The sequence below is a fragment of the Anarrhichthys ocellatus genome, unplaced genomic scaffold (assembly GCF_004355925.1).
Source record: "Anarrhichthys ocellatus isolate YVR2014 unplaced genomic scaffold, GSC_Weel_1.0 scaffold53, whole genome shotgun sequence".
In the NCBI taxonomy this organism is placed as follows: Eukaryota; Metazoa; Chordata; class Actinopteri; order Perciformes; family Anarhichadidae; genus Anarrhichthys; species Anarrhichthys ocellatus.
In genome coordinates, this window is record NW_022280083.1 from 1,955,857 (window position 1) to 1,969,294 (window position 13,438).

Sequence of the window (13,438 nt, forward strand, 5' to 3'; positions counted from 1 at the left end):
GTCAACAAAGTCGATAGGATTTATCCTCTGGGGACCATGAATGTCTGTACTAAACTTTCCTGGTAATCAATTAAATAGCCGTTGCGATACTTCAGTGCGGATCTACTTTGCTTTAACGCAATGTTGTTTTCAGTCTGAACCAGGTCAGACATAGTTAAATAGTGACCTTAGACGACATTGTAAAAACACCAAATGAGGAAATATGGTGTTCAATCTGTGAAAAAACATTGTTATTAATACTATGATGCAGATTTCAACCACAACCCTCAGCTGACTGCTTTTCATTTTATCTAAACTCAGTCAAACCGAAAAATCCTGCAGATATCTACAGTATATTTACTTAACGTTTCGCTTTCATGTATTTATTCTCTGAAGAAATTCCCAGCAAAGAGCTTATCAAACACACTTGTTTCAAGTAACCCGCACTTGCAAGTGTTTGGTGAATGTATGTGGCATTTGTCCAGATCACAAGTGTCAAAGGACAAGGTGAAAAATGTCCACATGTCCACAGCGAACTCAGCAGCTGTTTGCATTGGAAACGCTGTTTGTTTTTCTCCTGTTTACGTGATCTGTGGCCTCATCTCTTCAGCCAGCAACTAACAGAGCGCCATTATTTAAAAAAAAAAAAAAACAAGATTCTGCTGACGGCAATGTGAAGTCAGCGTGTTCAGAGAAAAAGATTTTTAGGTTTCGTGACAGGCGTGCGACCCCAGAGGACCAGTCAGCTGAGAGATAAACTATGAGACGAGGGTTAAAGCGATGCATGAATAGACACAAGTGAGTCACAATGAAGCACAAAGTCTGCAGATCTCTCATGCTTAGAAGAGCAGCGATGAATTATAACCTTGCTGTTAACATACTTGTAAAAACTGCTTAGGAAGTGAAACCACTTCACCAAAAGTCTTCCTGTCGATTAGACGATATGGCACCCGACATTTTAATAAGAATTTGCCAACACATGCTAAACATGAGTGGTTTGGTTTGTACCTACAGTGAGGTGCAGGTACAGCTGTCATGCAACGTGGTCGTGGTCTGGTGAATAAATAGCAGCGACATAAGGGCTATTACGCAAGTTAGGCTCACAACAAGACATGTTCCGCAGGCAGTTCTGTTTTAATGCTCAGCGGCTGTTTGGCAAATAACATGATTAAATATATTCCGACTGCAGGTGCAGAGCATTCGGTTTGTCTGTCTTCTTAAACAGTAGCTTCAAGCATCGCAAATAAAATCAATGGAGGTGTATTCATTACAAAAATAAAAAAAATTCTGTTTCACCCGGAATAAAGAAAGACACCTTTAACCGACGCAATTATGAAGTTTAATTTGACAGTACTGCAATAAATCCTCTCTTCATGATGGTTATAATGTTCAGCTTTTGTTTAAACTGCCACACCCAGAAGAGTCGCTAAACTTGTTTTCTAGCGTTTTCAGGCATAAAAGTTACAATATTCTCAACTTTTCAGCGCAGAGTCCCACCACTTATCAAAGTCACACTTGGCCGAGGCAGCCAATCAAATCAAGCAAGACCCGGGCTTTACCACTGACTTCCTGTTTTGATGCCGGTAGGGCTATCTAGCTAGTTAGCCGTTGGGCTGTGAGAGAGCTCACAGAAGGAAGAGGGGGATTCATATCTCATGTTGTGAGAGAGCGAACGTATTCATTCTCCATGTTAGATTCTGCTTGTTACATGGATACAGTCTCTTTTCAAAATAAACATCCAATGTAGTTTTTAACAACTTAGTTAAGCTAACCTCAACCCTAACTGGTAAAGTACAGAACTTGTATAACAAAACTAAGATCAAATAAGTCAACATTGACTTGATTTCACACGGGACATGAACATCAGTCTCCTGGGTGAAAGTCCTGTGTTTGTTTGCTCAGATGCTCCGACCGTCTAATAATTACGTGGATGACTTTATGGACTTTGTAGTGAGAATTTGCAGAAATACCTCTGATTAAAAGCAAATAATTTGAACAGCACTACAAACTACATACAACAGTTTCAACATCGACATATTAAAACCTCCATGAAGATTTATTGCAGGACTGTTGGATCAGACCGCATCAGCAAGGTGTACCTATTAAACTGGCAACTGTGTGTATGTGAGCAGGGCTCTAAGGCAGTATTCTTTTCCAGACTTATGACAGAAGAAAATAATAAAATAGGTCTCTGGTATGCTGTAAATATCCCTATACATTTATTAAAATCATCCTTCAAAGCAACAGTTTGGTTGTGTCTATTATGACGGCACCAAACTTCTCCAGGAAATTTGCGCAACTTTCCAAACCCATAACTTATCAAACTAATTTCCACACGTTTCCTTAACTTCAAGGCCTCGAAAAGGAACCCTAAAACGGTAAGAGTTAGTGGGTGACATGCTCACAGATGCATCCTGTTGCTTCATGTCATTTCTGTTCCTCTTGGAGACAGAGCCCTGGAGAAACCACAGAGGCTAAAGGGGAACAGAGGGAAATGACTCTGTTCCTACTTGATGGAGGAACTGTCCAGCTCTGCAGATATGTCACTGGAAGAAAAACAAATCGCTAACCACAAGGCATCAAGAGGACCTCTGAGCTCGACAAAAGTCTCATTTGGAATATGATCATTAAGATCAACATGCTGTTTCTTCTCCAGAAAACGAGAGTTGTGCATTTGGCTTTAAGGGAATCTCGTGTTGTTTATTAAACAGGCACAGCTACTGGATAATAGTTGAATAAGGAAATGGAAGATGAGCCCAAGAGGAATCAGTCTAATAAGTGACAGAGTACCACATACTTCCACCAGCAGCGGCCTGATCAAACCTGTGCACACTAGATGAACCTCTGTGGTGTCCTTTTTATGAAAATATAGACAGGAAACTGACACAATCTGCTTTATCTGGTATCGGATACGATTAAGAACACAGGAAGAAATGGATCCAGATGATCACTGCAGTGGCTTTGCCTCGTCTGATTTTGTCACGCAAAACTTTTTCACAAAGAGGAACTGCTGCCAGCCCAGTTTCACTTCATGGCAGACTTCTGCAGTTAATTCTAACTACGGTTCAAGACAACTGGAACGTGCATCAACAGCTTTAAAGACAACCTTTTGAAACATGCCTGGTGGTCTCTGGGCCACAATGGTAAATCCCAAAATTAACCTCGACAAATTGACCACTTTCCCGGTATCTCAACTGAATCACTGAAGAAAAGACTAATGATTCAACTTAATGCACATTATTTTATAAATTCTCATTCTTACACGATATGGATTGCCTGGGGGAAGTAAAATGCCACTTCGGGCTCGTAAATATGGCAAGAGGTAAAAAAAAATTTTTCTTTCTCGGAGGTAGTCTCGCTCCTTTCTCACCTCTGTTGAGAGTTGCACATGTGCAGTACTGATCTGGCACTTGCAAGTATTTCAATAGTCCTGTTCTATGTTTTGTGCAATTTGCCGCAAGTTTGACAGCAAGGCGGATAAAACGGTAGCGTTTTGTTTTTTTAAAGACACGACAAATTTCCAGAGAAACGTTGCTGGACGGTGATAAGAGTCGACGGCATCTCACTGGCATGGCTGCTGTTATTTGATAACAGCTAATAAACTAAATGGACTTCTGGTAAGAAGATTTCTGACCCACTTGTCCAACGTTGAAACCTGGAATATAGTCTGAATGCTACCGTTTCTGTCCACTGCAGCTGTAAACATCACATGTTCCGTTTCTGATTTGCATTACGTTTCAGTCCCAATAAGTCTCAAAACAGCTATTTGCTCGAGCAGATTGTTGTACACCGAGCACTTGTACTCCACTTTAATAAATGGGGAACAATATCCTACTTTATTTATTAACATTCAGTGTATTTCTAAACGCAGCAGACTCCGTTAAGTTTAAATGAAATACACAGTTGTGGTTTACCTTGGAACAGAAAGATGAGCAACGGTCACAATGTAACCCTGTGCTCCTGGTGGCAAAACCAGTCACAACCACCTCGCATGATTATATGATGACACAAGACTCATGACTGCTTGCAGGAAGGGGTGTGTGTCGTTTTTTGGGGCAAAGTGAGCTGAGGTTCACAGTTTGACTCAACAGCATGTTTACATCGCTCCGTTACTTGAGACAACAGTAAATGTCTGAAACATTTAGTTGTCGCTCTTTATTCACAGTGACTTACAAAGAATGATTAAGGCCTGAGTAACGATTAGAAATGTGTTTAATGAGGCCCCTTAATTCTGTTTGATTTGATTTTCCAATTATATATAGTGGGAGTAAACCTGCACTTTCTTTATGCTTGTGAGGAGTTTCCTTCACCCACCTGAACTCTTCCAAGTTTACATCATTTTGGCTGACCGTGACTTCATAAATCCTCAAACAGTAGACACAATGAGTAATTAATTAATGTAAAAAAAATAAGTACCATCAGTCCTTCCCATAACAACCCAGTACTGCAGAGGGATCTTTTAACATTTAGACCTCATTACAGTCTAAAGCATATTTGCAAATATTATGACGAGTGAGATTTGACTACTCTTTTCCAGTAATGTCTAATTAGCATCTGCATATTCTGTAATAAAGAGCTTGAGAATATGACTAACTCCTTCCTGTTAAAGGGAAGACCCTCATGGCCAATTAGTGGTCTAATTGCCTGAGCTGGGTTATTCTCTAAATCAAAAGGATGTTTCTAATTAACACACTGTGCTAAGCACTAAACCATTTGTGAAAGAAACCAGCCGTTTCGTTTTCTCTCACACTCACACACACACACACACACACACACACACACACACTTCCTCATTCTGTGCCTGTGTGACTGTACATAGAGGAGAATCTCATTTCAACATATTTGAACGCAAGCTTTTATCAAACCATGAAGGAAACGTCTATCGTTTCCAAGAAGGCCTGTCGACATCCTCGGGAGCTGCACTAGGTTAGAACGCACCCATTGCATCAGACATCCTTCATGTGTTTACCACTGCTGGAATGCAATCCAATCAGATTAAGTTCATGTTAACAGAATAACTACAGTGTGTCTCAGCCTGCCTACGGAGACTTCAACTTTTCATATTTCCTCAAAGAAAATAATCATGGGGACAAAAGCAAACTGCAGAAGAACTTGAATGAACATGTTGAACAGTGTTTCTTTTTAAATGGCTGGACATTTACATGGTGTATGTTGACACAGGAGGCTTGGACCCTTGTTACACCCACCCCACCCCCCCTCCCTAGTGGAGCAGCTGAAGCAGGATGTAACCTACAGCTGTGTGGCGGAAAAGTTGTAAGTTTAAAATTCCAGCTATGGACCAAAATCCCTGGTGCCCCACTTTAAATACCAAAGCCTGGAAGAGGAGACCGACCCATTTCAATCACAGTTAAATCAGACAAACTGCACCTCCATTCTGCACCAATATCCCAAATCCATTGTTCTTCAATATATATTTATATTGTACATAGTAGTTAAATGTTAAAGCTTAGTTTCTCTGTTCTACTTTGTCTTTAATGTCCTTGTTTTTATATTTGTCTTGTTTATTTGTATATTCTATGCATGTACGTTGAGAACCATGTGAAAACCGGAGTCAAATTCCATGTACATGTGTGTATTACATGACCAATAAAGCTGATTCTGATGTACTTTCTTGGGAAATAAGCAGATGTTAAAGAGGGGGGTTTGAGGTTTTACTGTGGAGGGCAAATCAATTACCAGCCCATAAAAGGAACAAAGCTGGAGGAGTTTGCTCCACTGCTGTGTGCCTGTGAGAGTTATTCTCTCCAAAAACAGAAGACGACGGGTGTGTCCCAGAGCGAATACCAACGCGGCTTAATGTGAGAGACAAAACACTGTTAACACACACACACACACACACACACACACACACACACACACACACAGTAATGCTAGTAATCTGCGGGCACATACCCTCCGCAATGAGCTCATCCACGGTGACTTGATACCGGCCGACTGCGAACACTTTCCCGAAGTAGCTGCCGACTCCGGAGCTGGACCCGGACGCTCCTCCGCCGAGCCCGCCGCTCTCGGACTTTGGCATCCTGGAAAACTTCTTCATCCTTTTTACTTTTTCTTCTCAGTCCCGGTCACCAAAATTTCACCTCTCACTTTTTGTTTTTTGGTGGTAGATTAACCACACACACACACACACACACAAAGTTAACTCTCCTTATCTACTTATCTGAAGTCTTTTCTCCTCCTGCATGCTCCGCGTCTGGTTCTTTTGGAGGGACTACTAGCTGTCGGGTGACACGACATCAAAGTACAGTTGATACAACAAAAAGCTAGTACCGCGTACACTCGCAAAATGTCCAAAAACAACCCCAAAAAATGTGATGGGTTCGTTGGCTAAATGTGGCACATCAGTGCAGCCGTTGCTACTAGCATGGAGACACGGAGGAGTGCAGTCAAGACGCTACACGCCGATAATGAGAAGATGGCAGCGGTGTTGATGATAACAACCTCCTTCGGTGGCAACGAATCCCTCCGGAAAGAAAATATATATCCAGCCCACCAACCGTTGCCTCGGAGCCGTTAGCTTCACTTCTCACACACACACCGCGCGACTCGTTCCACTTCCACGCCGGCTAGTTAGCTCGTTAGCTGCTGCGGGCGGTTGGTTAGGGGCTAACGAACAAGCTTCGCTAGCAGCCGCAGCGGTTCCAACTGTCGCCTCGGTAGCCGTTAAGCTCCACACACCGCGACTCGCTCCACTCCCACTCAGGAGACGCTGACTAGTTAGCTCGTTAGCTTCGCTAGCAGCCGCGGGTAATTGGCGGCTAACAAGCTTCGCTAGCTGCTGCGGGTAGTTAGCGGCTAGCGAACTTCGCTAGCAGCCACAGCGGTTCCAACAGTCTTCGTTAAGCTTCACACACCGCGACTCGTTCCACTCCAGGCGACGCCGGCTAGTTAGCTCGTTAGCCGCAGCGGTTCCCTCCACGAGCCGAGCCAACACCCGAGTGCAGGTGGGCTAACAGAGAAAGCGTCTGTGTCTCATCGGAAACCCTCCCAGCGAAGACGGTTTCATCGGGTTCACCTGGGTCATCTCCTCTCACGTCTGTGTCATTTTTTTTGGAGCTTCGCTAACGCTAAACTTCGCGTGACTCTCCCAACGGCAGTCTACAAAATAAGTGGGTGGTGTTTGCTATTTACCCAATGAGGGGGGACAACCTAACGTGACGTGGCCCCGCCCCCTCCTATTGTTATGATTGGTGTAAATGGAGAAAGTATGGAAGCCCATTAGTGCCAAGAAGACAGAAAATGAATGAATGAAATTATGCACAATAAAAAAAATGTATTTACTAAGTCAAAAATACATGTGTCAAAACAGTTTTTTCTCAAAACGCCTGTAAACCTGTTGTGATAAAATAATCCACTAACACTAACATCGTACATCCACTGTACCTGTAAATTAAATTTGATTGATTGATATCTTTATTTTCGTCTCATGCATGTAACGTGCCCAACCCTCATGGGTTTATAAGACACTAAAAATAAAGCGGCAGTGGACACACATTGCATTAAATTTCATTTAATTACAAAAATGATGTTATTTCACCGGTTGGTACAACAAACAAGGATGCGGATGAACTAACTAAAGCTATGACTTACCATCAGTATTTATTTCTAATGCTAATGACTTTCATTCATTTTATTTCTTCCCTTGGTAGAAATGGGCTTCCATACAGGCGTACAGACAATGCTCATCTATGATGGGCGGCGTGAGTGACAGACAGACTGAACAGTCTGGTTGAAGGAGGAGGAGAGGCTGGAAAGAATGCAGTGCATTGAGAAACAAACAAACCTCAGGCTCACGCTAAAGGAACATCCTCAGTCAGAGTCATTATGTTGTTCATTATTAAAAATCACAAATCAAAACTGTGTCTTTGCTGGTTATTAAAGACTATTACTTCCTCAGTATGTGCAAATGGATCACACGACACCCCCTTCTATTTTAATGACTATCCGCAGTGGAAAAAACAATGTAATTTATCACCAGACAGCCAATGAGGAAGTGGTGTGACAGCTGGCTCTGTGAACTACAGGCTTTATGAACAAAACACATGTGGTGTAGGCTGGAGATTCCACCTCATCCTGCTGTGTCTCATTCCTTTCGTGGTTTAAAACTCAAAGTGCACCATCAACCAAATGTCGCCTCCACGTCGGTTACTAGAGGTGAATCAATGTGTCACCATTACCACACTCAGTCAGTGGTTATAGTGGTTATAGGGGGAGCACATGGCTGAGATGGGGATTACATAAGAGATGAGGAGGAGCAGAGCGGGATCACATGACGGTACAGACCCCCATGTCTGGAAACATCCCGTTTCTGCAGAGCGGGGGGACACTTATTGTTATCTGGCTGTTTGTGTGTGAGGTTTATGCTGACCTCTGACCTCCTGGAAGTTTAGGGAGCAATCAAGGGGAGTCTCCTAATGGGAATGCAAAACCAATTCACAACAACCATTCAGAGTTAACCTTTCAAAGCAGGAAAAATAATAATACAACGTTCTACATTATTTCAAAAGGCCCCACAAATACATATATATATTCTTTTCTCAATCAGTTTCTCGCTATGAGTAATTAGCGGAAGTGAACTGATCTGAAACACCAGATAAAATGTGAGAATTGTCCTGAAGTCTACTAGATTTTGAGAGCAAGTTTGTCATTTATTTATTTATTCATTCATTCATTTATTATAATACGAGATTTAGTCCTCTATACCCAAGAGGGGTCTCAAGGTGAATACAGAGATAATGAAGACTAATTGTTATTATTGTGACGTTTTAATGCACATCTTTGAGTCTCCTTAAATCACTCGTTTGTTAACTGCTGACATTTCATGTCCATACAAAGATTATAACCTACGTATGATAAAGGGTCACAAGTCTGTAAGAGGCTTTTGTTTTAAGGGGTCAGAGATCACCGTCTTCTTTACAAATCTTTACAAACGTATGTGTTGCAGAAAAGTATTAAAATGATCCCTTCGTTGAAAAATCTTGAGATGCCAACGTTTTAAAAGGCATTACGTTTGTCAAAGTGGATTTTGTGGAAATGTGTTAAAATTATGCACAAAATTTGACTAAAACCAAGGAGTCTTGTGTTTGAATATTCAACAGCATGAATATACAGTATGTTATACTATACCGACAGTAGAGTAACAATCTTTCCGACCTTAAAGTGTGAAAAAGGGGGAAACTTTGAATATGTAAAAGGGTTCAAACCCACATTTTTTTCCACAAAGAAACAAGCAGCGCAATGTCCTACTGGAGATCCCAAAATCTGCAAATGCCGACATCAAGATATGTAGGTGGCACTATCATACAATAAGCTTTTTCTAAATTCAAAGAGAGATCTTAAAGGATCTTTTTTTGGTGGAGATTTTGCAGACTTCTGCAGGGAATTTAAGGCGGATATTAATTGTTTAAGGGGTTGAAGAAATCCCCGTGTCCTCAATACACCCGACCATCAGCCTCACTCGTAGTCTCCATTCATCGTCACACACAGAGAAGCAGTGCAGAGCTGGTCTGTGCTGTACTTCTGAATGACAGCCCAGTTTATGAATGGAGACTCTTCACTTGGGACGAATATAATTTGGGTAAATTTCACGGACGAGTTTACATTTCCTGTATTCGTGTCAGGAGGGATAAAAAAGCTCTGCTCTTGAATTCTGGTCTGTTCACTTTTTTTTTACACTTGGCATCACACACACTAGTGTTGGAGCGAGCGCGGATGAACTTGGCCTACATTTCCTAGTGTTTCTCCCTGTGAGTTACATTTTCTTTGCTGGAGCGCCGCTGTGAGAGCACACTGTCACAGAAGATACAGTCACTAATTAAAGGCTTCATGCAGCCGGATACAAAGAACCACAGTGATGCTAAACACAAGACTTTACCAGTACGATAACAGAGCTATCAGTCTATGTCGGAATGTCTGGGGGAATGTGATTAGGTCATGAGAAAAGGGCACAAGGTCAGTAAAAACTCAGTAAAAGGATTAACATAAAACACAGCAGCTGCTCAAAAACATCTATTGCCATCTATAATGTGTAAAAATAACGATGTATTCTTTATATTTTGCCCACTGTCCATACTGTATATATATCTCAGTCAGTCTTATAGGCTACCATTGTTCAAAGACCATTTCACAGATGAAAATGTAAACATTCCAGATGTTTCCCAGTTTACTTCCTGTTTGCAGTGTATGTGAATGATGGGAAGTACTCATGGAACCAAGCTGTTGCATCTTAGCGTATTTAGATCCAACCCTTAATGTTCACTCTATAGCAACATAGCACAACTCGAGTACTGTTAAAAATCACTCCCACCAGAGTGGAAAACAATTGGCGCCATAATATGCACGCAAGGGCTGAAACGTAAACTCAATGCATGTAGCTCTAAAAAAGTTAGATTTCAGTTTGTGAAAGTTGTATTTTAGCACCTTATGTCTACCAGGTGCAGTTAATAATACAAATGATGATTGGACAAGTTAGAAAGCTGTTAGCAAGCTAATATTAGCACGCTTCTGTAGTTAGCTAAGGCACTTGCAAACATTATACTGCATAGCCTTCTGATTTATCCACATTACTAACAAAAGTTGCATACTGTCAAAATGCTTTAACTTAACTTACAGAAATATAGCCTAGAGCATATATCTGCCCCTTATGTTTTATTCGATAGCAAAAGAGCGCAACACTTCATACTGTGTAAACCACGCCCACCGGAGGGGAAACAATTGGCGCCGAAATATGCAACCAAGGCCTGTAATGCATACAAAATTCATGAAGCTATTTAAAAACGTTAGATTGCTGCAGATGATAATTAAAAGGATGATCTGACAAGTTTGCAAGCTGTTCGGCACATTTTAGCTATGTGTTAGCCAGCTACTGTAGTTAGCTAAATGCTTTAGCGTAACTTACAGAGTTAGCCTAAACCTTATTCATATCTACGCCTTACTCTTTATTCTATAGCGACAGAGCGCAACGCTTCATAATGTGTAAACCGCACCCACCAAACAAGAAAACAATCAGTGCAACCAAGGACTAAAACGCTAACAACATGCTATCTATCAGTGGCGGCTGGTCAATAGAGGACGCTAGGGCGCCGCCCCACCTTGAGCCACAACAAATAAAATAAAATAAATAATAATAAACTATACAAATTGTCAATATTTGTGTTTTTTAATTTTCAGGGTAGAGGCACTTCAGCAAAAACTCTGGGGTTACGTTTAACAGTCTGCCTTTAAATAGGTCACACAACATGGCTCGTGATACGAGTGTTTTTAAATATCTTTTGTGCTGATAACCTCCTGTTTGAGCGTCATACTGGATGAACACAGACACACACGGGGGTTGTGAAGCTGTCAGAATATGAAGATGTGTGAATGTAGGCCTCTTCCTGTTTTCCTTCAGCTCAGATACAGAGGGAAGGGCGGGGGTTGTGACAGGGTGGAGTGGGGGGGGGCAGAGTGAAGGAGTCTGGGTGATTACTTCGGCTTTAATGAGGAAAACGTCTTTGCCTTCGGGGCTCTCGTCCACCTCAATAGTCTGGCCCCCCCGAGTTTAACGGTCGGCTCCCTGCAGGACTGAAAAGACTGGCAGAGAGACGATGAATGGCTTTCATTTGGAGGGGGCCACAAGGCTGCAGCACACGTGTTTTACAGCATTAATAAAATATACAGGAATTTATGAAACAGTTTATTCCATCTGAGGATTTTATGTCGAGGCCATAGAGAAACCAATCCATGCTTTCATTTCCAGATTACTATAAAGGATAAAAAAAGAAAGAACATGCTTACGTACAATAAAAAAAGGAAGGAAATGAAAGAACAGAGGCATGAAGAGGAGAAAAGACCTTAAAGCATAATGTGAAGCATCTTGAATTGTTTTGGTGATCCAGCAGCCTTGCTCTCTCTAGTTTCGTTGACACCGACAGCAGAACTGCTGACTCGGGGAGATGCAGAGGACAGAGTTGTGGTGCGATTTGACCTTTTCTCTCGTCACTCCGTGCAGCTCTGACGTCGGTGTTTTGCAGAGGTTAGAGAATTGCTCGGATCTTTTGGCAATACCAGAAATACTCTGTTACATGTGAAAATCCTGCTTTTCAACATTTTGTTGAAGTATAAGTACAAAAGTACTTTCATCGTAATATTCCTAAGGGGAGACATTACATGCAAAACCCATGTTTGTTTTGGTTTCAATCACCAGAGTACATCAGACTTGTATTCAACGTATTTATGATTTAGTACTCGGAGAATCGGTCTCCAACATACCATCAGATATGCGAGACATGAAAACAAATAACTGTTATATTATTTAACTGTACATATATATGAAGACAAGAAAGACGTCCACTTTTCAAAGTACTTGTTTTTGTTGCTGCATGTTTTGCGTACATTTGAGCACTTCATTTCTGATCACATTAAACACCAAATCAGAACTTTAATGTATTAGTGTGTTGCATCATTTATTTTTTACTAGAGCGTCTTTCAGTACCGTGAAAAGTCCTCTATAAATACCTGTTATTGTCAATATTATGATTATAGTATACTATGATTATCAATATTGTGGTTATTTAACTAAACAATAATCAAGTTATTTGCTTTTGTGTAAAATTAAACAGATATTGTTTCACTTTCTATTTTTTAGAGCAGATGTGTTTTAATCTTTGCAGCTAATACCTCAAGATTCAATTTAACATTCAAGATACTTTGGACAATAAACAAAACATCTGAATGACTAAATAAAAAGCAAAGTCCGAATCAGGAGTTCTCCATAAGAAGCCCATCACGGTCACATAAAATGAAACATTTCTGTGCATCTCCTTGAATGATCGAGTGAAACACTTCCATTCATCTACACATAAATGGCCCCTGGAGCCCTTTACAACCTGCTGCTGAGTCAGTGGAGCCCCCTGCTGGTGACTACGATGGACTACAAGACTGTTAACAGGTCGTGTGAAGACTATACTGAAAAACATTTCATGAGTTATTTTTAATTAGTATTTCTGTTACAAAGACACAAGAGGGAGCCAGAAGAGTAAAGAGCTGAAATATAGTATTTCATCCGACAAGTTATTTTCTCCATTTATAAATACAACACTCACTGCAGCAATGTCTCCTCCACACTTATTGTAACAGACTTAAAGTAATCAGTTTTAATTACTCTATTGTGGTGGTGAAGCTCTGTGTTATGCAGCAGAAATTGACAAATATGTTTCTATAATTTCCCAGGAAGTTTCCTTTTAATATAGATTTTAGCTCCAATTACAGGTTAAGAAATAATTTAAACTTCCTAAATCTAAATTATTCATTTAATGGCGTCACCGTCAGTTTGTGAGAGTTTAGCCGATTCACTTGTAATGTTTGTGTCTTTAATGTTTATTATATTTAAGAAGAGTCGATGCACATCAACCAACATGAGCACTTGAGTCCATCGTGTGAATGTGTCCGTACGGCT

At 40.9% G+C, this 13,438-nt stretch overlaps 1 protein-coding gene across 1 annotated transcript in view; it reads right to left on the minus strand.

Moving 5' to 3' along the window:
- Nucleotides 1-6,040, minus strand: part of bmp2k (BMP2 inducible kinase) — a 44,096-nt gene extending 38,056 nt beyond the window's left edge. Inside the window, exon 1 of the mRNA XM_031870509.1 lies at nucleotides 5,893-6,040. Within this exon, the coding sequence (XP_031726369.1) occupies nucleotides 5,893-6,040 (148 nt within the window). The remainder of the gene's footprint in view (nucleotides 1-5,892) is intronic.
- Nucleotides 6,041-13,438: the final 7,398 nt, after the last annotated feature.